Here is a 27,388-nt window from a genome sequence, read left to right as displayed (position 1 = left end):
ACCCCACACACACACACTGGGGGCTGAGAGATCAGCTGTCCCTGTCAATTCACGGCAGTTCCCGGCAATTCCCAGTAGTTTTCTGTGCTGCCTGCAAGTTGCCATTTAGTGCCATTAACTTGAAATTCCAAGGCAATTTACAGTGCCGTTTACTGACGAAAATTCCTCCTTTCATGCAGTGATTTAAACCACTGACCACTTGTGGAGTGAATAGTCTTATGTGAATTTTGACTTGTGCCATAAACATTGTTGGCAAGCAAGCAATACCACAATTTTGAGTTGTACAGCGAAGGGTCTTAATACAAGCGTTTAATTTGAAAAAATATCAGAAAACAAATTTTTATTTTGTCATTATGAGTTGTTGAGTGATGGGCAAAAATAGCAATTTTAAAATTCGAAAAGCACTCAAAGAGCGCAGTACTCTGCCAAGGCTGTTCATTCCCCCATACCGTGTTGTCAGAAATGCCGCATTTTTTTAAAAAAATGCAGCATTTGTTTATTAGTTTTTGATGATCAGAAATCATGGCAACATAGAGTGTGGCCATTTAAAATAGATGCAGCCACAAACAAAATGACTTTGCACTGAGCACAGGCATGTGTCATGCATATGTACGTTATGTATGGATACCGAATCGCATGACCTAAATATGTAGCATTTGGGAATAGAGTGTACTTGGAAACACCCCCACAATTTAATTAATTGTTCCTTGTATCATTTCCAACGGATAAGTCCACAGTGGTTGATTTGCAGTAGGATCACAATCATGTGATCTTCAGCAGGCAGCTGACACAGTGTTCACTTGTAGTCATAGTTACAGTGACGCCGTGCTGCTATCTTGCAATGATGCAGAAATCTTTAACAAATCCATGGATTCAGACTATAAGCTGCATCACTGCCAAAATCTAGTCACTTGGTCATTGTGTCATTTCTGACCTTCCCTGTAAATTTCAGTCAAATCCGTTAGTCTGTTTTTGAGTAATGTTGGGAACAGACAGACAGACAAGCGTACACCGATCATCACATAACTCTGCCGCATGCCGCAATTCAAACCACCAGCAGTTAGATGGAAACTTGCAGTAAGTGCAGGTTTTCTTTCCTTCTTATGCGTATTAAAGAAGTTGCCACTGACAAGTAATCCCTTAGTTAGCTTATGTCATTCATTGACAAAAGAAAAAAAAACAAAAAAACATTTCAATACAATAAAATACTTTGCGTTCCTTGGCAGAGTAATTAAATCTATAACATAATCCACAACACATTACGATGCAGTATAGTTTTGACTTGTTCTGAGGCCTTTCTTGCGAAACAGATCTTGAGCTCACTGACATTTCTTATATAAATAAGCTTAATAATAAAATAGTAAAGGCTTAACTAACAGTTAACCATAAAGCATTCAAAAAGTGTGGTGGTCTCAATACTTTATGAATACACTGTAAATTTACTCAACAGATTTTTCACTTGGCTCATATCCATTCTTGTGCCCCTCCTGGGCTCAAAAATATTTCTCCTGAATTTTGACAGTCCGAGGCATTAAAGGTCAAATGTCACAAATAGAACTAGAAACTGTTTAACGGCCCCTTAAGGCTTTAAGATAAGGAGTTAAACGATACCAGAAGTTCAAGGAACAACTACGAGAAGAGCATGGTCATTTTTTACTGCTCTGTGAGGACAAAGCACACTGCTCTGTATTTTCTCTCTCTTCTGTTACTTCTAACCAGTGCTAAGGCACATTAAAGAGGATTTAATAACAGTGATGTACACAGATACTTTACACAGAGCAAATAGCTTGAAGTGGCAACAAGGCTGTCAGGTAAGGTGTATCCAAAGTGTATTAAAATGTAAGTGTATTAAGATAATTCTTAAAGTGTCATAAAGCTCCCAAATGTTGTAAGTTGATACTTAAGCCAATATTAGTGCATTTATAAGATTGTCAGACTCTTTTAGTTCTCCATATTTTCTGATGTTTTGAATCAATTTTCTCATCAATCTACACTCAGTATTCTACAGTGACAAAGCAAAAGCAGGTTTTTGGCATGGATTGTTCAATTAATAAAGAGACTGAAATACTGAATAGTAAAAGGGCTAATCAGAGGAGTGAGAAAGACTAGATTATGCAACCAACAAGACAAAGAGGTAAGCAAGAGTGACAAGATCTGCACCGTGAAATGTAGTTTAATATGTATATTAGTAATATTTTGTGAAATCCAGTCAAATTTATTTGCTAAAAAGATAACCCAACCTTTCAACAATTTAAAAGTTGTTGCTTTTTTAAAAATAAAAATTAAGAAAAGAAATATAGAAATAGATTGACGTGCAACCTTAAATTAAAGGCCATCACGTTAGCATATAACCTTTGTGTTGTTGATAGAGATAACAGGCAATTACTAATAAGGTTTGATGTCTTGCTCTAGAAAACACCACTAGATGTGGACACATAATCTGCAACCTCCAACAACTTGAGGCCCACTTGACTCTGCTTTCCAGCTAGCACGATCAACCATCACCTGCTGTAGCAACTGCGGAGTCACAAGAGGAACCAGTGAGAGAAAAAGAAGGAAAACAAAGTCAAAACAATGCTGAGGAGTTTGAGCAGAGACTTGTGGAACTATCGCAGCATTGTCCTGATCATTCTTTCACCACTTCTGCTGCTTCCTCTTCCTATTGTTATTGGCACAAAGGTGAGTTTCTTTTACACAATGGCAAAAAGACCAGTTCGAAGTGCAATCCATAATAATTATAAACTCGCAACTGCTCTGAAGTTTGTGCATCAAAGTAGACCGAACTGAGGGGAAGAAAGAACTTTACAGCTCTGAAAGACAATAAAATACGTCGTAATCAATCTATGTAATCAGTGTCATCCCTGCAATGCCCCTGTGGATTAAACCACCTGTCAGACAGAAATGTGTGCGGTACTTGAGTAACTTAAGCAGTTAAAGTTGCAGTAATCAAGGTTTTTAAATTAAAAGTTGGTCTTCAAAATGGGTCAGATCACTCTGCTGAATGTGAAAGGTGTTGCCACAGAGCAGAGCTTCCTTGCTCATACCAAGATATTACTGTAACTTTATGCTTTGGTCAGTGCTTTCAGCAGCAGCAGACTGTTTTCAGTGAGCAACTTTACACACTGTCAGTCGACACCCTTCCATACAAATGACTGTAAACTGAAATATCCCAAAAAATCCACAAAAGAATATGCGACTAAATATGTGTACAGATGACTATTGGTCATGGACTGCATGTCCACTGTAGCTGCTGTTTGTCAGCTCCTTTTTGTTGGTGTAAATTGGTGGTTAGTAGGCTTTCTAAGGGTCCACAGATTCACTGGCTTGTGCCAAAAAAAATGCACACTGCTGCACTGCTGATGGTTAATTAATTGTGTTTCAGTAGATCAGTAGAAGAACTGTCAAGTCTCTCCAGTTCTTGCATAGGTAGGCTCCTCCTTAACAACTATTAATCGGGCCTCAGTCCCCTCCTGGTGTTTCCTTTGCTTGTTATCTTCATTCTTCTGCTTTTCCTTGGTCTCTGATCAGAAATAAATCAGCTCAGATCTCCTCTTTCACTCTCCACTGTTTTTCTTCTTTGGCTGTTGCTTGGCTGACACTTTATTCTCTGGTGGTCTCTGCTTTTGGTTTTCACACTCATTTCTTTTCAGAGGTTTTGAAAAGACTTACTAAAGTCACTGTGGCGTGCGCTTTCTTTCTTGCTATTTATTATCGACTAATTTTGCATCTCCTGTGCATACTCTTTGTCCAGATGCATAAGTCTTTTTGTTCTTCCTTCTTTGATCTTCATTTTCTGTTGTCTCTTGTTTGTCGTCTGCTGAAGCTGGTAATCAGCAACATAAGTCGTCACTGACACACTTCTTTTTGCTCCCATTTTTACAGGATAATTCAATTCAATTCAATTTTATTTATATAGCGCCAATTACAGTCAAATTGTCCGAGACGCTTTACAGAACCCATATGCCTGACTCCCAGAGCAAGCCAAAAGGCGACAGTGGCAAGGAAAACACCCTTTTAACAGGGAAAAAAACCTCGAGCAGAACCCGGCTCTAATGTGGGGGGACCCATCTGCTGTTGGCCGGGCGGGTTGAGAGGGACAGAAGAGGTAGAGAGGTAGAGGTAGAGGGATAGAGGTAGAGGGATAGAGGTAGAGGGTTACAGGTAGAGGATTACAGGTGGAGGTAGAGGGATAGAGGTAGAGGGATAGAGATAGAGAGGTAGGGGGCTGGATACTGCTAATTTCCTTCTCCTCATCATGCTGCTGCTCTAATTTGATTGTCTTTCTAATTTGTCTTTATTATTTTTGACATCTTTACTATGTCCGATGCTGCAAATTAGTAGATGTGTGAAGGTTGTTCCTCTTGCACTCATTCTACCCCATGGCATGAACATTTAGCATATCTATTCTCACTGTAAAGATACATTTTGTCATGAATATCATGAATACAGCCATATTGTACACTTCATACACAGCTTCTTTGACTACAGAGAGAAAAAACCAAAACAAGTTTTTTTTTGCTATGTTAATATTCTATCGTGTATTTGCATTTATTTATGGTTGCCTACTATCAACTTTACACTGCTTGCTGTTCTGAAATTCTTTTCACAAAACTTCATTAAAGATCAAATTTATGTTTGTATACTCAGATGATGATGATCTTGTTAGAAAATACAAATCAGGCTTAGTCATGTATTTTGTGTGCAGTCCAGGGTCATTCCTCACCCATGACTTTACCACCAGTCTAGCTTCCGCTAGCTAGCGTTGTTTTAGCTAGCTAATGCTACTCAGTGGTATGCAATAATCTACTTAAACTGTAAAGATGAAGTTTATGTTTGATTTTTTTATAATCCTGACTCATCTCACCCTCAGTTACAAATTGCACTTTCAATTTCCTTTTGAGCGCAGTCAGATCAAGTCAGTCTTACTAACACAGCCCGAAGTCACGAACTTGCAGCACAGTTTACAGTTGGTACATTAGTGTTTATTTCTAATATTAGTGTTTAGTGCAGAAGAAACCATTTATTATTTCTCCGCCAAGGAACGCAGCATTATGTGTCTGTCTGTTAGCAACATTACTCAAAGACGGATTAACGGATTTGGATGGCATTTTCAGGGAAGGTCAGAAATCTCACAAGAATCAAGTGATTAGATTTCAGCAGTGATGCGTCTTATAGTCTGGATCCACAGACTTGGTCAAGATCTTTGTATCATTGTGAGATAGTGGCACAGCGTCACTGTAACTATGACGATAAGTGAACACTACGTCAGCTACCTGCTGATAATCACATGATTGCAGTCCTACTACAAATCAACCAATGCGGACTTATCGGGACTTATCAGTTGGAAATGATACAAGGAACAATTGATTAAATTGTGGGGGTGTTTCCGAGTCCCATCAATTCCTGCCGCCTGCTACATATTTAGGTTACGCGTTTTGGTAACATCAGGTGGAAATCCTAAAAGGGGGAAAGTGAGTCCAGGTAGGGAACCAAGCAGGAACCGGTGAGAGAGGGCAGAGTTGTGTCCATGAAGCTGTGGTGACCAGGCGCTGCCACAGGATATGGAAGTCTATGATCCAGCAGGGAGTGAGTGACTGAACTGGGTTTATATAGTGGAGGTGTGATTGTAGACAAGTGAAGTAAATGAGCTGATCAGCGCTCCTGATTCTCATAGCTGTAATCAGAGGAGTGCAGGCAGGTGAGTGAGAGACAAGTGAGACAGGCAGAAAGACACAGAGACCAACAGATGCAGACAGAGGGAGTCAGAGAGACAAGACAAGGAGAGAGAGAGATGACACGGTGTTACATTCTGTGTTGAGTAGATAAGGTAGGTTGTGTTTTTTTTTTTTTCTCTCTTTTCCCTGTCCCCAGGTATGCTCAGTGGGAGTGGCCAGGTGCACCTGTGGCTCGTTACCAATCGGCAGGGATGGTTAAAAGATGAGTCGGGCTGAACGTCATGGCCAGTGGGCCAGATCAGCTGCCAGAGTGTGGTGTGGTGTTGTCTCACACGGGTCTAAGGGACCCATGTTGGATCTTTTGGAGTGCTGTATTGGATTTGTCTTGCTGGACAAAAAATAAACGTCTTATCGGTTGACGTCTCACCAACAGATTTCCTGCCTCTTTGTTGTCGTACGTGTTGCTTCCCTCATCCCCTAGCTGTCGGGACGTAACACATGGGAAGAGTGAGGCAGAGATATAGGAGAGAGAGAGACCAGAGAGAGCGAGAAAAGGGAGAGACAGAAACAGGAAGAAGGAGGGAGAAAGGAGGGGGAGAAGAACAGGGGCTGGAGCAGGGATCATAACAGTACTCATTTTTCACTGCAATATAAAGTCCTGCACCTCAGTGGAAACAGTGCAGCCATGGGTAAAAGAAGAGGGAACACATAATGTCTTAAATGTAGCATAGCAAAATTAGGCAAAAATGTGTGTCATTTCTTTCTGTAGCAGCAGTTTACTGTTTGTTTTACAAACATTTTTAAAAAATGGTACCAATTTCTGCTACATTTTTTTCTCTTGGTAAACTGATGAAGTGGCTGCAGTTTTTTATTTTCTTTTTTCTGTCCTCTAACATAGAAATACAGCACTGTGTGTTTTTTCTACCGTCAGGAGGCAGAATGTGCTTTTGTGTTGCTGCTGATGGCAATATACTGGGTGACAGAGGCAATTCCTCTGTCCATGACTGCAATGCTCCCCGCCATCCTCTTCCCCATGTTTGGCATCATGAGTTCCACCAGTGTGAGTCCATATGAGTGTTAGCTTGCAAAACTATTCTTCGACTTCCAAATAAAGTTAAACCTACAGCAGCCTGACTGTATTGCTTGGCAACATTTGGCACTTACTAAAATGCTTGGTACTGTAACTGTACCGCTCTTGCACACCCACACCTGTTTTGCATCAGATTATCTAGACACATATTTTGTAAAATGCAGGATTAACTAACTAGAAAAATAGCAATTTGCTAACCTTAATGCTCCTTTCGACAATGAGAATAACAGATTAATTAACTGATACTTGAGGATTAGTTGAAATACTGCTGAATTTAAAATGGCTACTTTGAAATAATGGTTAAATGTGCATCAGCTTGTGTGTGTGCTTGTTTGTCGTTTTGGTGATTTTTTTTTTTTTTAAATTTAGCCGTAGTGTTATGTTCATTACTCTGTTGTATTTTCCTCATTTCGAGTACAAAGGCTGCATATTTTCTTTAGAAAGTGAGCTAAAATAGAAGCTGTTCTTCTCCTTTTGTTGCACTCTACTTGTACTGTGTAACTCTTGTATAAAGCTGTTTTTGTGCTACAGGTGGCAAAGGAGTATTTTAAGGACTTCCACTTCCTGCTCATGGGTGTCATCTGTCTAGCCACATCCATTGATAAGTGGGGCCTCCATCAGAGAATCGCCCTGAGGCTCGTCACTATGGTGGGAGTCAACCCTGCACGGTGAGCACCACCTTTCTCTGCTGCTGCACTCATAGAGGTTTAAGAGAAGTTGAAAGCTCCCTTATATATTTCTTATCATTCTTTCTTATATAATTGTGAACATGTTCCTGCTTTTCATGCATCCTATTACAGGTGCTCCCGCTCGTTTCTTTTTGTCACACTTGATTGGATTGTCACTGCAAACGTTTTCCAAGCTGGCAATCTCTGAACATGCAAGTGGGGGATTTTTGCTTTATTTTTGTACCATGTTGTCATCTCCTTACCGTTGCCCAGCAACTCCACATTCACAGTGTTTACAGCAGTGACCTGCTAGCTGGCATGGCAACCACAACAACAGCAAAGGAGACTTCTACAGATATCAGGAGGAGGATGCGAGGAAAGGAAAGAGCTCAAAACTGAGACTGTCTTAGTCCTGAGAGTGGAGCTGGACAGCTGACATGCAGTCAGAGAGAAGACAGTGTTATCAGAAGTCCTCTCTATCGTAATAATAATGATGGATTAGATTTATATAGCACTTTTCTATTAGGCATACTCAAAGCACGTACAATGAATCCATTATTCATTCACTCACACATTCTCAGTCGATGGTGGTAAACTACATTTGTAGCCACAGCTGCCCTGGGGCAGACTGACGGAAGCGTGGCTGCTAATCTGCGCCTACAGCCCCTCCGACCACCACCAACATTCACACGCATTCATACACCAGTGTGAGTAGCAGCACTGGAGGCAAGGTGGGTAAAGTGTCTTGCCCAAGGACACAACAGCACATGACTAGAACAGAGAGGGAATCGAACCGCCGACCCTTCAATCATTGGACGACCCGCTCTACCACCTGAGCAACAGCCGCCCCCGTAGACATCTTCCTCTACAGAGTGCTCTGGTTAGTGAGAGGAGCATGTTCGGACAGAGACTAATGACTAAATGCTCCACTGAACATCATGGGTCTGTCCTCTTTCTGCAGTAGTTGTTTAATTTTATAGCTTACAAAATCTTGAGCAGCAAAGCAATTTCCCTGCTGTGTTTTTCTGATTCTGATTTAGTCCCTCCAAGATGTACTCTGCTGTTCAAAAGTTTGGAGTAACTAGGAAATGTCCTTATTTTTGAAAGAAAAACAGTTTTTTCAATGAAAATAACAATAAATGAATCAGAAATACAGTTGAGACATTGTTTATGTGGTAAATGACTATTCTAGCTGGAAACAGCTGATTTTTAATGGAATATCTCCATAGGGGTACAGAGGAACATTTCCAGCAACCATCACTCCTGTGTTCTAATGCTACATTGTGTTAGCTAATCGTGTTGAAAGGCTAATTGATGATTAGAAAACCCTTGTGCAATTATGTTAGCACATGAATAAAAGTGTGAGTTTTCATGGAAAACAAGAAATTGTCTGGGTGACCCCAAACTTTTGAATGATAGTGTATATCACAGCTTCCTTCTTCATACCTTAGTCTATCAAACAAAAAATGTAGTCATGTGTAGATGCACATGCTGTCGATGGCTTTGACCACCATGCTGTCATCTCCAGGTTGATGCTGGGCTTCATGTCCAGCTGTGCCTTCCTCTCCATGTGGGTCCATAACACCTCAGCTGTTACCATGATGATGCCCATTGTGGACGCTGTTCTTCAGCAGATCCTAAAGGATAACACTGGGGGGCGTGCTGGTGAAGACAGCCCTAACCTACAGCTGGATGGTACCTGGATTCACTTTAGTTTTCATTCAAGAGGCACACACTCACACTTTTTACTTTTTTGGTAGCGACTGACGTGACGATCCTCTAGAATATTGAAGGCAGACATTGGATGAATTCAAACGTTGGATGAATTCAAACTCTTGCCTACTAATAGTTCATTACTCATTTAAATCCTGATTTCAACAGTTGTGAAATGTAGTTTTATTTTGATGTTTAAGATCGGAAAGATGGTATTTTCTGCAAAGGTATCAAAAAATGATAATGCACTATTTTTAAAACCTTTATAGGTTGAAACTAACATTAAATAATTTTAATATTACATTTTATTAAAAGTCAATAAGTATCTAACTTTGTAGATCAATTTTATTCATAGCAGCCTTTTTGACTGCTGGCCTCTATGAACACTTCTGCAGATTACTGCATTAGTATTAAGTAGAATATGAAGGATTTTTCACAACCTGGTGGCCGAAATTTAGGACTGAAACATTGCCAGACTGAAGATAAGTACACAGCTTATCATTTGGCAACTAGAACACTTTTAGGGTGAAGCAGAAGATCACAGTAAAAAAACAAAACAAAACAATAAAAAAGATCCTTTGCAAGAAGGTGAAGATTGGTTAAACAAATTCAAAGTGCTTTCATTGAAGGAGTAAGTTAAATAAATTTGAAAGTTTAAAGGAAGAGACAGGAAATAAATAATATTACGGGTCATTTCTATATAAACAGCATGCATCGATAAGCTCAAGCCAAAGCTTCTGATTGAGAGAGATTGAGAGAGAAGTTTCTTGTAAGCACCTTTGTTTCACACCGTAAAGCACAACAGGCACACATCAAGACAACAAATCAACACAAGATAACTTCTCGTACTTTTTGTTGAAAAAACAAATATTACAAAAATACTGTGGCACCATTAAAAAGTTAACCAAACTGTATCATTTCTTTAGAAACTGAAGGCCATGCTGAAGAGATTGAAGAATCTGTGAGGTATGTGTAGCACTGCGATTTAACAATGTTCATTGCTGTTCATTTATCAGTTCAGAAACACTGCTGTCCTGGTCTTTTGCCCTCTCTGTCTCCACTGGTTCTGAGTGTTTTAGGTTCTTGTTATTTCAGTACATCCAGTATAAATACCTCACTCTTGTGTTTCTCAGTGACAGGAAGCAGCCAGTTGATCCTACTGAAACCTTCACTTGTGTTCAGATACAGCCAGCTGCAGCTCAGGTACAAGCACTGGACAACATTTTTTATTTTATTGATATAATGATAATAATATTATTTCTAATAATATATAAAATAATATTACTTTCACTGCTACTGATACTCTGATTCAGCAACTGCAACTGCTGTTGCTACAGCTATTGGTAATACATCTGCTCCTAATACTTAAAAAATGCTATTTACTCTTATGTCAAACTAAAAACTAAGTTCAGATTTTCTATATCAAAAGACCCCACAGTAGGAACTTAATACAGAATCAGTCAGAGAGTGACATCACTTTTTTTATTACTCTGCCAAGGAACGCAGTGGAGTGATGTGAGAATCTGCTTAAATTTGTCCTTCTTTTTACTTGTCTGTCTTTGTGTGTGCAACATTACCCAAAAACGGACTAACAGATTTGGATGAAATTTTCAGGGAAGGTCAAAAATGACACAAGGACGGAGTGATTAGATTTTGGCAGTGATGCAGCTTATAGTCTGGATCCATGGATTTGTTAAAGATTTCTGTGTCATTGCGAGATAGCATGGCATCACTCTATGACAACAAGTGAACACTACGTCAGCTACCCTACTGACAATCACATGATTGCAATCCTACTACAAATCGATCACTACGGGCTTATCGGGACTTACCCGTCGGAAATCATGCAACGACTGAGCAGACTTGGTGGAGTACTGCACTCTCTGAGTGTTCTTCTTGTTTCCTTATCTATTTGTTTTAATAATCTGTATGTCCTCCTTTATTTTTAATGACTTAGTCAATAGTCAGTTGAGTCACTAGTTTTGAAAGGTGTTCTGTCTTTCTTCAGGGCCTATACTTTTCAGTTGCTCTTTGCTAGAGGAGTTATGTTGCTCTGCATTTCTTTTCAAGATACCCCAAAGGTGTTCCATCAGATTGAAGTAATGCATCATGCATGTCTAGGTCATAGTTTGAATTTTGTTCTTCTGTAGAAACTCTTGGTTGATTTTTGCAGTGTACTTTTGATTATTATCATGCAGGAATATTCCCAGTGGGGTCTTGCAAATGAGAAAATCCCCTCCCCTCTGTGTTGTCTTACAGGCTGATGTGAACATGCCTACAGCTCCCAGCAGGCATGCACGGGACCTGATGATGTGCAAAGCCATGTGCATCGGCATCGCCTACTCTTCCAACATCGGCGGCATCGCCACACTGCCAGGAACCTCTCCCAACCTCATCTTCTCTGAGTACATCAACCAGTGAGTAGCTCGCTAGACTTGTTAAATGGATGTGACAGAAAACTTGTTAGGATCCGGCTCTAGCCCCTGCCCTTCTTTCCCTTTTTCCTCTTTTTCCTCCTTTCTCCCCTGTCATGATTTGTTTCTGTGTTGACCTGTCTCTCTTTGGCTCCCTCTGTCTGTCTGTCACTTCTCCCTCATGTGTCTCTCTCTCTCCCTGTCTCTCACCCTCCTGCTTCACCTGCTTCACCTGCCTGCATTCTGTCTTGCTGATTGCTTCAATGAGTTCCAGCTGCAGCAATCAGTTCACACCATTCACCTGTTCTCCACCTCACCTCCACCTATTTAAGCTCTGCCCGTTCATTCACTCCCTGCCGGATCATCGACCCACATGCCCTCTGTTTTTGGACTCTGTTTTTGCACTCGACTTTTGGACTCTGTTTTCACCACCATTGGATTTCCCTCACCCTGGACTCAGTTCCTCTTTTAGGATTCCCGCTATCCCTGTTTTGATCCCCAGCCAGCAGCTCTAGTCTCGTCTCCGTTTCACCCCAGATTTCTTGAGCCAGCTTCCCTACCCCTTCTATTCAGTTCCCCCATGTTGTAAGTACCCCTCCTTTGCTTAGTTTTGTTTGTTCTAGTTTAGTGATCTTCAGTTCTCAAATTCATAGTGTTTGTTCGTAGTTTGGTTTAGTCTGTTTTCCCCTCGGTTATCAGTTTCCCCATTTTGTGAGTATCCCTCTTTAGCTTAGTTTTGTTAAGTCGGTTCAGTTTGTAGATTTCCGTTTTTATTCATGGAGTTAGTTGTTAGAGTTTATTAGTTTTGGTTTGGTTCTCCCCCCCCCAGTTCAGTTCTGTGTTCCCGTATTGATTAGTTGTTTTGTAAAAATAAATCTCTTTCAGTTATTCATTTTGTCTGTCAGTTTCTGTGAGTCTGCGCTTGGGTTCCCCAGCTCCCCCCGCGTAACAAAACTAAAGAAAAGGCAATCCGAAAGCTGAAATTTTTATATTTGCTAAACATACAAATATTTATACAATGTAAAATTCCTGTGTGAATTATTATGCTTCAATCAATCTGCTGGACAACAATACTAGAACATACAAAAACAAAACTAGAGAACAAGAAACTAAATTATTCAGCACTGTGTGTGTCAAAAATAATTTGGATTAAATCCGCAAACACTGTCTTTACATTCAGGATTTACCCAAACTGCAACTGTATTAACTTTGGGAACTGGCTCCTGTTGTGCCTGCCTATCAGTCTTATCATACTGCTGCTGACTTGGATGTGGCTGTGCTGGCTCTTCATTGGCTCAGAGTGAGTATCAACATGCCATCAGTACTGCTTATCATCTCCTATCTGTGTTCTTATGCCAACAAATCATTGCATGTCATGCCGCCCGGTCCTTACAAGTTCCTACCTTCCTTGTTCTCCATCAGTTCTTCTGTATTTGCTTCATTACCCCACCAAGGAACACGGTAGAGTTATGTGACAATCTGCGTCTGTCTGTCTGTGTGTCTGTCTGTGTGTCTGTCTGTGTGTCTGTCTGTCTGTCTGTCTGTTAGCAGCATTTCTCAAAAATGGGCTAACAGATTTGGATGAAATTTTCAGGAAAGGTCAGAATTGACCTTTCCTGAACCAAATGATTACATTTTGGCAGTGATGCGGCTTATAGTCTGGATTCACAGATTTGGTAAATATCTTTGTATCATTGTGAGATAGTGGCACAGCATCACTGTAACTATGACGACAAGTGAACATTAAGTCAACTACCTGCTGATGATCACGATTGCAATCCTACTACAAATCGACCACTGCGGACTTGTCAGGACTTGTCCGTCGGAAATGATACAAGGAACAATTGATTAAGTTGTGGGAGTGTTTCCGAGTCCCATCAATTCACACTGCCCGCTACACATTTAGGTCACGTGATTTGGTATCCATACATAATGTACACATGCATTACTCATACCTGTGCTCACAGCAAGGCAATTTTGTTTGTGGGTACATCTACATTAAATGGCCACATTCTATGTTGCCATGATTTCTGATCATAACTAATAAACAAATGCTGCATTTCTTTAAAAAGTGCTGCATTTCTGGCAATGATTTATGGGGGAACGAACAGCCTAGGCGGAGTAGTATGCTCTCTGAGTGCTTTTCTTGTAGTCTTAATAGTTTATTCTTGTCCACATTTATTATCACATTTTCAATCATTTATGTGTTTTATTGTGAAAATGCAGTGCAATATTGAATAATTTTGGGATGCACGCAGATGTCTGCAGAGGGGTCCATGTAGATCCTTGTCTACTTGAATGGCTGTCAAAATTTACATGGCGCATCATGTTATGGATCCTTGAGGACACATGGATGCTGAAATCATGAATGTCCCTCCAAGCCTTGATTGTACACCCTCACAGAAACACACACAGACAGCTGTGGACACTATGGACATGTACTTGCTGATATTATACCATTTTTCTTTTCTGCCAGTGTCCACCTCAAAGATTCAGTTTCATACATGCACAGTAGGTCATATCTGCCTGTTTTGTGCATACACAATATTTGGTCTAAACAGATACAAATTTTGATCTGCACACAAACATCCAGAGCCTCGCAGACATGGGGAATTGAAAGCATTTACGTGGAATGTATATACCACAGGACTTAGGCTAACATGTGGTGGTTAAACTAGCTTGACTTTTGTTGCAAAGAAGAACAAACTGTGTACTCTACGCTGCCTGTCCAAAAAACAGTCGCCACCTCGATTTACCTAAGCAAATAGGTAAGAGCCTTCCATTGGATAATCACTGCAGTGATAAATATGTTTCAGCTGGCAACAACTTATTTAACCCTAGCTGATGGAGTGAGCAGCTTCTCATTTCTTAAAGAACCATGTCAGAAGACATATCCGGTGGTCATGGAAAGGATGTTAATCTGTCTCAGAAGGGTCAAATTATTGGCTTGCATCTAGCAAAGAAAACAACGAAGGAAATTTCTGAAACTACTAAAATCGAGCTAAGAACCATCCAACGCATTATTAAAACCTGGAAGGATAGCGGTGAACCATCATCTTTGAGGAACAAATGTGGTCGGAACAAACTCTTGGATGATCACGATCAGAGATCACTTAAGCATTTGGTGAAATCATATCAGAAAAAAACAACAGTAAAACTCATGGCTACATTTAATAGTGAAAGTAAAAACATTTCAACTTGCACAATGCAAAGGAAGTGGTTCAGGGAGCATGAAACATCATTTTCACACATAGACTGGCCTCCACAGAGTCCAAACTTTAGCCCCATTGAGAATCTTTGGGATGTGCTGGAGAAGACTTTGTGCAGCGGTCTGACTCTCCCATCATCAATATAAGATCTTGGCAGAAAATTAATCCATCTCTGGACAGAAATAAATGTTGAGACATTGCAAAAGATTATTGAAACAATGCCACGGTGACAGTGTGCCATACTCAAAGCTAAGGGCAGTCCAACAAAATATTAGAGTGTGAGACCTTTTTTTTCGGATGGGCAGTGTATTTTTGCAGATGCTTTGATTAACTGGTCCACCACATTTAAATCAATGAGAGTAGCCTCAACAGAGAAAAACAAATAGAGAATGATATCTGTGCATAATGCTGCACAGTTCAACAGTACTACAATCTACTCAAACAGTTTGAAAAAACAGACTTATAACAGTATTATATTACAGAATTGTTGCATTAGAGTGCATTAGTTTTAGCTAAATGTATCTAATAAACTGACAAATGTCTGTAGCCATTTTAACATAAACTGTAAGGCTACAAACTTGTGTAGGTAGTGAAAAATATACTGACTCTCGTGCTTAAAAGTAATGCTAAAATATTCCTGTATGTGATAAGTTAGCTTAACAATGTTTGCAGCTTATCTTCAAGCAATTAAACACACTGAAATTCATTCCTTGCATTTTTTTTTTTTTTTTAATGTTTTTAGTTTTGGAAATGCAAAAAAAAAAAAAAAAAGGTACAGTTGTTCAAACTACTGGATCTCAAAGTGTATCTCTTATCGCAGTTAATTTCTTTGCAATATTGAATAATCCAGATGATTTATTAACAGTTTGGCTTCACAGAATTAGCCTTGTCTCGGAAGAATTAACTACCGCAGTGAATATTCAAATGACACAGTTTTATTTAAGCAAATGTTTGATGAAATTTCATAACTCTAAGATACTTTCATTTCAGCACAGCCTGAGCCGAGGCAAGAGTAAAATGTTAATGATAGCATTAGCAGTGTGATGGTGTGAAACAGGTTAATGACAAGCTGCTGACCTTCGCACATGCTCAGTTATCTCTCCATTAGCCTGCCAGCATCATGTGCTCTCAGTGTGCTTTTAAACAATCAGTTACTACAGTCATTCATTAAGCTGAACACTTCCTTGTCGCTTAACCAAAGTGTAATCTGACTGTATGCTCTGAACATTCATCCTGTCTCACAGCTTCAAGCTCCTGTGGAAATGCGTAGGCGAGCAGTCTGAGGAAAAGAAGGCAGCAAGAAAAGTGCTAGAAGACAAATACAAGCTGCTGGGAGACATGAGGTGATCACTCTCATTCATTCATTCATCTATTCATTCATTCACTCATTTATTCGGGTAATTAATCATTTCTGGAATCAATCAGTTACATGTTCATGCTTCATCTCATCATCTGTATTCATCCATTCATTCATTCATCCCATTATCCTCTTACACCGATTCCCTTTTCTATTTCATTATCCCTGCACCCTTCTTTTACTCTACTTATCTACACATACAAGTTTTCATTCATTCTAATATTAATATACTTATACATTCATTCAAGAAGACAGACAGGCAAGTCTATGGTCAATTATCACTGCTGCTCATACATTCATTCAATTATTTTGGCAGCTAGTTATATTATTAGCATATTACCATTTAACTTATGCCCATACCATTATCATTCATTCAGTCTCACAATTGTATATTCATTTATTGCTTAATCTACTCATTATTTCATTCTGACACTCAAGGAGTTGTACCATTGTTTATTTAATGTATTATATTCCTTCCTTCCTTCCTTCCTTCCTTCCTGTCAAATGTTCATTCATTCACTCACGGTTTATGTTATGTTTATACATTCATTTTTAACATACGTATCTCTTCATCCTTACTCATTCATTCATTGTCCAGTCATCCTCTAACACAGATTACCTAATTTATTTTTTATTATTCATGCACCCTTCTTTTGTATATATTCATTCATTCATTAAGTCATTCTTTCTCTCCAGTTCTCAGGAGATCTTCACTGGTGTGGTTTTCCTTGTGATGGTGTTGTTGTGGTTGACCAGATCTCCAGGTTTCATACCAGGCTGGGCCTCTCTCTTCCCTCAGTGAGTCACACTTCTTTTTGTTTTCCACTCTACTTTATTGTGACCATCCATCACACCTGAGCTCCAAGTGTACTCATTCCTTCTTGTCTGAGAACTGTTTGAGTTATCAGTTCTTCCAAGAAGTTCCAGAGCCTTTATTAAAAATGAAACTTTGTATTTTGAAGCTGTTTTAGGGATTTACATCGTCAGTAGAACTGAATGGGCTCAGAGCTGAGAGTCACAGATAGGGTCAAGAAGTCAGAAAGTGTTAAGAGGCAGGCAAACACATTGTTGGTTTTGATCTTTACAGCGGGTTTGTTCAGAAAAAGACCAGACCAGATTCTTATGGAAACACCCATATTCAGTGTTCTGTTCAGTCGCAAAAAAACATGTCTCAGTTGATCATGTCCGTTTGTTTTTATCTTGAGCAGTCACTCGGACTACATCACAGATGCCACTGTGGCTCTTCTGCTTGGCCTCCTCTTCTTCATTGTACCTGCCTATGGACCCTCCAGAAAATATGGTAACTACATGAAATGCTAGACTTTAGCTGTAATTGGTAAGTTTGAAAGATGTAACAGTCTCTCCAACAGGTAACCAGCTGTAGAGGGTAACTAGGTATGTTTACTCATGTACAGCTTTAGTTACTAGCTACTTCAGAAATTAAGATTTAACCTGAAACACACAATAAAATTTAGCTGGTAATATCTCCTCAAAGGAAAATGTTGCAGCTCGCAATAGTCTTCTCTTTTACTCATCAGAAATGAATGATTTGAACTAGGAAGAATTAGGAGCAAAAGAATAAATCTAAAAGAACGCCTCCCAAATTTTCCAGTTTACACAGACATGAGAAACAGAAAACCATGGCTCACACCTACAGCCAAATTAGAATCACCAATTTAAGCACCAGGGAACATAGCAGTTCCACAAGAATGGCCACAATGAGAAAACCCTGATAAACCCAGTTATTTTCTTTCTTGAGAAAGGCCACAACCAACCAACACATTACAACCCACAACCACTTATGGTGAGGCAACAGTGCAAACAATTGCATCCATGAACTAAGAGATCTCAGACATCTCAGAGGTGAGACAACTCTGAGAACAGATAAAATACACAGGATTCAGAGTTGAATTTGATCACTGAGACAAATTTTTGATGTCCGCTGGCTCATTCATAAACCAGACAAGGTTTCTTTTGGATCCGAATATTTCAGACAATTAAAGACCAGTGCAAAGAGAAAAAAACATTTGATAATCCTAAGAACTTAAGATATAATCAGGCTGAGACATGAAGACATTTTCTGGAGCTGAAAGTATTACTGATAATTAATTAGGCTGCACAGTGGCTTGGTGGTTAGCACTTTCGCCTTGCTGTTAGAAGATCCCTGGTTTGTGTCCCCGCCTTCCTGGGATCTTTGTGCATGGAGTTTGCATGTTCTCCTTGTGGATATATGGGTTTTCTCCGGGTTCTCCAGCTTCCTTCCACAGTCTAAAAACATGCTCAGGTTAATTGGTGACTCTAAATTGTCTGTAGTTGTGAATGTGAGTGTGATTGTTTGTCTCACTATGTAGCCCTGTGATAGACTTGCGACCTGTCCAGGGTGTCCCCTGCCTTCGCCCTAAAAGTCTGCTGGGATAGACTCCAGCCCCACGCGACCCTAATGAGAATGAAGCAATGTATCAATAATGGATGGATAATTCATTAATTATTTTTTTGATAATGCAGTTAAAGTCTGAGAAAATAGTCAAAAATTTTGACCATTGTCAAAATGATCTTGTCAAAAACTGACCTTAAACTTAGTTTGGTCAAGTCCAGGCAAAATAGGCTGGACAAACATGTGATCTCATTTAGAATTTTAATTTTCTCTGGGTTTATTTGAAAACTCTGAGTCTCTGACTAGAATTACTAACATATCAGTGCTCATAACTATTAACTGGCTGCTTCTGTCTTTCGGTAAAGATGTGTATTTCTTCTCTGTCCGTTCAGAGTCTATGATCTCCTGGAAGGAGTTCCAGGCCTTGATGCCGTGGAAAGTGGCCCTTCTGGTCGGTGGAGGATTTGCGCTTGCTGAAGGCACAAAGGTGGGCTGTGTTGGTATGTGTGAAAAAATAAACTTTATACATCCAAAACATGTCATATCAGACAATGTTAATTAGACAAGTCATAAATTTGTCAGAAAAAACACAATTCCCTGAAAATTTTGGGCAAGACAACAATGTGCCCTCTGGTATGACTCATTAGGAATGAACGGAACTTGAATATCAACTGCTTCCTTGCCCAGAAGCACAGTGACTGCCTACATTCAAATTTTTTTAAAACCGAACTGAACGAAAAATCATGAAATCCCAAATACTACCATATATCAATACTTCTGGTTTCATCTGTTGAAGTTTTGAGATATTACCCTCTGAATCCCAACTGTATGACGCGCTTGTGCAGTGATTTAACACCCTTGTGTTTGGGTAGAGGCACAACTTACAGGTATGTGGAAACCTGCACAAATAGAAACATCATACTGGCATGAATAGATATGGGGGGAAGAGAAGTAATATATCTGTAAGCTGTGTGAACTGACTAATCTACTAAAACTGGAATAACACATACATAAAAACTGGTTCAGAATCAACACGCCAGCTTGCCAGGTATCATGCTGAGTATGTGTATGTGTCTGCAGGAGTCGGGCCTGTCTTTGTGGGTGGCCAAACTGCTGACACCACTGGGTGATCTTCCAGTCTTGGCCACAATCACAGTTGCCTGCATCATTGTCACCACGCTAACAGAGGTGGCCAGCAACGCCGCCACCATCACCATCTTTCTCCCCATCCTCTCTCCTCTGGTAGGTTCAGTGTTTTATGCTGCACAGACAACCTGCTGACTGATATAAGGCTGTACAGTATATGGTAAACATTGAATAACATCTTTAAACAAACTATACTCATTCCAATGGACCATTTTAATAATGAGTCATTCTAGAATTGGAGGACATTTGGCCTTAAAAATGTTTGAAAAATAAACCTTCTCTTTTACAATTTCCTGCTACCTATTCATCAATAATAGGCATTAAACTATCAAAGTCTTAATTGGCTCAGCTTATACATCAATGGTACCATTTTTATAACATGTTTTATTTGTTGTTTGCTAACCCTACTCTAATCACAGTAACATGCTAATGTTAGCTTTTTCTCAGGAGTAGAAGCTAGATATTTAGCTAGTTGTTACTGCTGACCAAGAGGACAGAGTTACTGATGTAAAAAAGTAAAGAAAAAAGTAAAAAGAATTTGTCGTATCCTGAAAATATGAGGTAGGGTGAGACATTCAATCAAGGCTGACAATGTTATGAAAAATGGAAGAGGACATAGCTTTCTTCTACCCATTCTTTTGGAAATCTGTTTGATGGTGTTCCTTCCAGCATATCATGTGATTCACTGTTTTCTTCTACCAGCTAAAAAAGGTTATGCTAACAGGGTTGCGTGCATGTTGTGAAACACACATTCCATGCATAATAATTATTTAGAATATGTTGATTAAAAAACATATTCCCACAAGTACAAGAGACATCAGTGAAAAAAAAAATATCAAAAAAGGAGATATAATTTAATTTTAACCGCTTTATTTGAAATTCAATTTGGTCATCAGGGGGTTGGGACAAGAAAAAAGTGTTATTTTAGGGTGAACTCCAGATGTATTTGGCATTTTAAAAAATATTTCCAAACATTCTTTTCTCCTACTTTCTCCTTGTTCAAGACGAGACACAAGACTGATGGATGTTGCCAAATCCAACAACAGAATGTAATAAAAGGCTAACAGAGTTTGTAACTAAGCAACAGAAACTAATACAACAGTGCACAAAAACAAACTAAACGAAACTGGTGCCTCTGAATACACACACACAATGAACACAGTTCACGGATACTCAAAATACTAAATAGCTTCTTCCCTAAGTTGGTGGACTGCTAATTGGAGCCTCAGTCTCCACTGAGACTTGGGACTCCACACCAAATCAGCCACCACCAACAGACGCTCGAATTTGTCCGTAGTACCCACCACAAGTATTTATGGACCGAAGGATCACACAGGAATACAAACAATACACAAATGCACCAGGGCAGACTGGTCACAAATATCAGCCACCCTGACTGAGAGTTTGGCTGTAGTATTTAAGCTCTTCAGGTGTGGCTTGTGGGAGGAGGCATCATGGTGACAGACCAATCTGATGGGTCAGGAGGTGTGGAGGACCAGGACTGGGTGAAGGTCTGGAGCTCCAGGTTTAATCAGTCCTGATGAATCCCAGTTGGAAACTGGAGCTCACTTGTAAGTAGCTGTATTCAATAAGGTCCAATGACATCCATCACATGCCATCCAGACATGCAGAGGCTGTATAAAGTCCATCGCCAACCACCAGAAGCAGAGGATGTAACATCAGAACAAGTAAATTTACACAACAACTGCACGTTTTAGTATTTTGTACATGGATTATTTGAAATTTGATGAGTGGGATGTGAAATGTCCTCCAATTCTGGAATGACCCTTATACAGTTTTAACTGTTAGATAATTTTAAAGCATTTTCTTTCCTTGCAGGTGTGCACAAAACACATAACACAGACACATTCCAAACAGTAGACACAATTCAATCAGTGTCAAAAATGATGTTGTTCACATCAGCATGATTTTTTAATTTTTTTTTTATTTTTGCAGTGTGTTGCAGTGCAAATTCTGTTGACGTTAAACTGATGCCATCATATAAATGGCTTTACATGCATTTTTTTCTTCCTATTGTCTTTGCACTAATAAGCTGTTTGCAACCAATTATATACCATCTGTCCCTGGCTGCAGATTAGTGTTGCTGTGGTGTGCTCACACCATGCCACTCCACACCATCCAGACAACAGTATGATTTCCTAGGGAAGCTGTTTCTTCATTTATTGAGTTGACTTAAAACCTGAATGCTGTCTCTCTGCGTGAATCACCATTTTTTTTATTGTCTTTTCTGGATCTTCTCTTGAACTTCACTCTTCTACAGTTCAAGGATCAACTTCATGTGTCTTGAGATTTAAAACTGTGCCGAGCAGACAGTACTTATGGTGCTTCATACACATTCTGCCTTGCCTTCAGGGGCTATCAGCTGGTGTCAAAGTAACCACTGAACATACAACAAAACAAAAGAAATGAATACAATGTATGCAAGAAAATGCTGCACAAATGAAATACTTGAAACATACAAAACAGCAGATGTGCATTTGTTCAAATTTACATTTAGTTTTTTATTTGCCAAATGAACATGTCATGACTTACGCAAATGCTTGGAATTTATAAGAAGCATCCATCAAAATGAATTACACTACTTTACATGCCATTCAGAAAATGGTTTAATGTTATTCCAATCAATAATGTTAAGCCAAATTCATGTAAGTGTTTATAGGAAAATCTAAGTATTATTATTACAAATGAATATACTAAGTGTCACTGACAGCAGAGATGATCACAGAAGCAGAGTTTTCACCACCGTAACTCGGAAAGGGAAAGAAGAATGGTCAGAGTTTCTCAGTGAATCCAGGAGGAGTGCATCATAATTGACTTCCTTGCCATCATCAGACAGGATGAGATAGGGATCTACTGTATTCGAAATAAGTGTTGTCTCCACTGCATACTGCTGGAGCCACTAAAGGTCAGCCTCAAGCTGAAAGACTTTCTCCACTGAGAGTCTTATCCAGGTGACTCTCCCTACAGTCCCTTCATATAGAAGTTGATGGATACCAACCTCTGCCCAGTCCTTGCTGGTTGGAACAGCATTGATGGAGGGCAAGCTCTGGATGCAGTGGAGGTGATCTTTAGTGTGCTCAGAGTGTATTCTAGCTATTTGTAGAAGCTTTCATTCTGTTTCTCTTCTGTTCTCTGCTTCTCTTTGATCATCTTGATGACTTTCTTTGATCATCTTGTTGACTTCAGCCTGGCCTTGATTCCTTTGGAGAGATGGATATCTGAACACCTTCTGCTGTCTCTCTATCTACAGATTATTTATTCAGCTCCACAAAGTTTTGATCACTTATGTCTTCTGGATCATCTGCTAAATTTCAGCATCTGTTTTCACCAGCTGGCCCGTCTTTTCCTTACAACCCCCTTTCAGAGGAAAATATTGTGGCTCTTGTGGTCTGAAATGAAGATAATGCAGACATACACTATATTGCCAAAAGTATTCGCTCACCCATCCAAATAATCAGAATCAGGTGTTCCAATCACTTCCATGGCCACAGGTGTATAAACTCAAGCACCTAGGCATGCAGACTGCTTTTACAAACATTTGTGAAAGAATGGGTCGCTCTCAGAAGCTCAGTGAATTCCAGCGTGGAACTGTGATAGGATGCCACCTGTGCAACAAATCCAGTCGTGACATTTCCTCGCTCCTAAACATTCTACATTCAACTGTCAGCTGTATTATAAGAAAGTGGAAGTGTGTGGGAACGACAGCAACTCAGCCACGAAGTGGTAGGCCACGTAAACTGACGGAGCGGGGTCAGCGGATGCTGAGGCGCATAGTGCCAAGAGGTGGCCAACTTTCTGCAGAGTCAATCGCTACAGACCTTCAAACTTCATGTGGCCTTCAGACTAGCTCAAGAACAGTGCTTCAGCAGAGAGCTTCATGGAATGGGTTTCCATGGCCGAGCAGCTGCATCCAAGCCATACATCTCCAAGTGCAATGCAAAGCGTTGGATGCAGTGGTGTAAAGCATGACGCCACTGGACTCTAGAGCAGTGGAGACGCGTTCTCTGGAGTGACGAATTGCACTTCTCCATCTGGCAATCTGATGGACGAGTCTGGGTTTGGTGGTTGCCAGAATGATACTTGTCAGACTGCATTGTACCAAGTGTAAAGTTTGGTGGAGGGGAGATTATGGTGTGGGGTTGTTTTTCAGGAGCTGGGCTTGGCCCCTTAGTTCCAGTGAAAGGAACTCTGAATGCTTCAGCATACCAAGACATTTTGGACAATTCCATGCTCTCAACTTTGTGGGAAGAGTTTGGAACTGGTCCCTTCCTCTTCCAACATGACTGTGCACCAGTGCACAAAGCAAGGTCCATAAAGACATGGATGACAGAGTCTGGTGTGGATGAACTTGACTGGTCTGCACAGAGTCCTGACCTCAACCCGACAGTACAACTTTGGGATGAATTAGAGTGGAGACTGAGAGCCAGGCCTTCTGGTCCAACATCAGTGTGTGATCTCACAAATGCGCTTCTGGAAGAATGATCAAAAATTCCCATAAACACACTCCTAAACCTTGTGGACAGCCTTTCCAAGAGAGTTGAAGCTGTTATAGCTGCAAAGGGTGGACCGACGTCATATTGAACTCTATGGATTAGGAATGGGATGTCACTTACGTTCATATCCCTCTACCCCTCTACCTCTACCCCTCTACCTCTATCCCTCTACCCCTCTACCTCTACCCCGCTACCTCTAACCCTCTACCTGTAACCCTCTACCTCTATCCCTCTACCCCTCTACCCCTCTACCTCTACCTCTCTACCTCTTCTGTCCCTCTCAACCCGCCCGGCCAGCAGGCAGATGGGTCCCCCCACATAAAGAGAGGGAACATCTCCTGGTTTGGAAACCGCTTCTGACTGCTACTGACTTTCTGTTGAACTAACAATCGGCACTAAGCAGCCACATCAGAGATGAAAATGTTGACCTGCAGCTCAGGTCTGGTGCAGAAAACCTTTATGCACCTGGGACACTGATAGGGAACATTATTTCCCCAGTGTTCACTGATGCAGCTCTTACAGAAGTTGTGTCCACACAGCGTCAATCTATGAGTAACAACAATAATAATGAGAAAAGTAACTACTCCCTTTATGTTTCCCTTACTGTCTGTTTTTAAACCTCCAACAACCATCATCGTTCAAAATTCAGCCCACAGTGTTGCCCTCTAGTGTTGTGTTGTTAGCTGTCAGGTGCTATTTTTGCAGCATCAGTAACTCATTGAATCATCAGTTAACTGGCTGTTAGCTGACCAGTAGTCATGCATAGCAACACTATTCTCTATGACAAACAATATCCAGTGAGTCTGACCAGCTGACTATCATCTACACATGTTCACGTCACCAGTGAGCCACTTTGTGCTCCACTGCGTACTTCTACTACTATGCTTGTGGGCATGACAGGTGGCTCTATAATGTTTGTAATTTGACCCTTGGGGTAGAAGAGCTGTAGCTGATTTGGACTTACAGCAGTGAAAATGTGTCCCAGTGGAGACACAGAGTTATAAAGCAAATTATATAAAGCCTTTCACCGAAACTTTTCAATAACTGTTCATTGTGTCCTGAACAATCATCACTGTGCCTAGTTAGTGTAATATTATATTAGCAAGAGGAGCAGAATGTGCCAGCCAGCTAACATTTGCAAACTAAGAAGCTTCTCACTTTTCCAGGGACAATGAGGGAAATATGTCCAGGACTTTAATCTTTGACAAAGTTGTATTTTCTAAATACATTAGAATAATGTCAATAAGCCAAACCAACCTAAACCCAAATTTGTTAGCTAAGCTTGTGCTAGTCCTGCAACTGTAAGTCTAATTTTACTTTACTAAGTTATGTGATGATAAATATTGATTTGTCTGTCTGTCTGTTAGCAACATTACTCAAAAATAGACCAGTGGATTTGGATGACATATTCAGGGAAGGTCAGAAATGACGCAAGAACCAAGTGATTAGATCTTGGCAATGTCGCGACTTATAGTCTGGATCCACAGATTTGTTAAGGATTTTTGTATCATTGTGAGACAGCGACACAGCATCACTGTAACTATGACAGCAAGTGAACACTATGTCAGCTGCCTGCTGACAATCACATGATTGCGATCCTAGTACATACCCACTGTTGCAGACCACACTTTTTCTAAATGTTTCATCCGTTTACTTATTTTTTAAAATTTTTTGTTTATTTATTACTCTGCCAAGGGGCGCAGTGGAGTTTGTGACAATCGCTTTTGGTTTGTCTGTCTGTTCGCAACATTACTCAAAAACAGACTAATGGATTCGGATGAATTTTTCAGTGAAGGTCAGAAATGACACAAGGACCAAGTGATTAGATTTTGGCAGTGATGCGGCTTATAGTCTAGATCTACAGCGGTACAGCGTCACTGTAACTATGACAACAAGTGAATGCTATGTCAGCTGCCTTCTGACGATCACGATTGCGATCCTACTACAAATAAAACACTGCAGATTTATCAAGACTTATCCATCTGAAATGATACAATACAATACAATACAATACAATACAAGAACTTTATTTATCCCCAAAGGGAAATTCAATGTGATGACTGAGCAGCCTTGGTAGTGTACTGCGCTCTCTGAGTACTTTTCTTGTTTGTTTTTTTGACTATATGTGACAAATTAGTGGACAATGAACAGTGTTCAAACCTCTGTATGGAAGACAAATACGTGCTTATTATTTTTAGTGTTCAGACAAATATTTGTGTGTGATTTGTCTTGCTTCAGGCAGAGGCCATCCATGTGAACCCGTTATACATTCTGATCCCCACCACCCTGTGTACTTCCTTCTCCTTTCTGCTGCCAGTGTCCAACCCACCCAACGCTGTTGTGTTTGCCTACGGACACATCAGTGTCATAGACATGGTGAGAACAATTTACACTTTCAATAAATCTACACTGGCTTTAATACATCAGATATCATTATGAAATAGAATTCTACTAATGCGTGTCTCATCGCTGCTGTTACAGGTGAAGGCTGGAATTGGTGTCAATGTGATTGGTGTTCTTGCTGTCATGTTGGCTGTGGCTACATGGGGAGTTCCTCTATTTGCTCTGGATACATATCCCGATTGGGCACCGGTTCTTCCTAGCTTTAATTCCACAGCACCTTAATGATGGGTCTCTGGACCTTATTGAGCAAAATGTGGATTAATACACAGCTAAAAATAGTTCCACAAAAAATGCACTACTTCCTCCTGAATCAAACTTGATGAAACAGTGCACAACGGTTCCACAATAGCAGTCAGTAATAATTTGTCTTCTCCCTCTCTTCATAGAAACGAATGGGCAGTAAAATCCAGTGTGACAAGAGTCACAATATACTTGAGGATTATACCACATTGATTGTGTTAATATTCATTCAAACAAATCCTGTGTTAAATCAAATTTGTTCAAAGTGAATATTTTAAACAAAGTGACAGCACTAGTACTCACTATATCCATGGGTTGCAAGTAGTTGGACTGGATTGCTATTTATTGCTGGAAATTATGTCACGAGGAGCTGGTGGAGACCAAACCAGAGTTGAAAAGAGTAAATATATAACTAATTCATCAAGTGAAAACTAACACCATGTTGCTCCATGTCCACGGGATATGGAAATAATTTAGGTGGCTTCTTTATAAGCTTTATTTGTCAGGTATTGTGTCTCTAGGTTGTCCTGCTCCCTCCAAGCGGCCAGAATATAAGGAGGAAAATGTCTGACAAAAACACCGGGA

General features: G+C 40.1%; 1 protein-coding gene across 1 annotated transcript; it reads left to right on the top strand.

Annotated features, from left to right (window-relative positions):
- Positions 1-1,673: 1,673 nt before the first annotated feature.
- Positions 1,674-27,388, top strand: slc13a1 (solute carrier family 13 member 1). The gene is made up of 16 exons (XM_035956604.2): positions 1,674-1,811; positions 2,413-2,679; positions 6,607-6,735; positions 7,297-7,433; positions 8,962-9,128; positions 10,073-10,112; positions 10,280-10,349; positions 11,406-11,563; positions 12,741-12,860; positions 16,014-16,112; positions 16,823-16,924; positions 17,335-17,426; positions 18,893-18,987; positions 19,581-19,742; positions 26,399-26,536; positions 26,642-27,388. The coding sequence occupies exons 2-16, from the start codon at positions 2,575-2,577 to the stop codon at positions 26,783-26,785; spliced, it is 1,758 nt and encodes a 585-aa protein (XP_035812497.1). The 5' UTR covers positions 1,674-1,811; positions 2,413-2,574; the 3' UTR covers positions 26,786-27,388.

The sequence above is a fragment of the Amphiprion ocellaris genome, chromosome 3, assembly GCF_022539595.1.
Source record: "Amphiprion ocellaris isolate individual 3 ecotype Okinawa chromosome 3, ASM2253959v1, whole genome shotgun sequence".
In the NCBI taxonomy this organism is placed as follows: domain Eukaryota; kingdom Metazoa; phylum Chordata; class Actinopteri; family Pomacentridae; genus Amphiprion; species Amphiprion ocellaris.
This window is presented reverse-complemented; position numbering and strand designations above follow the sequence as displayed.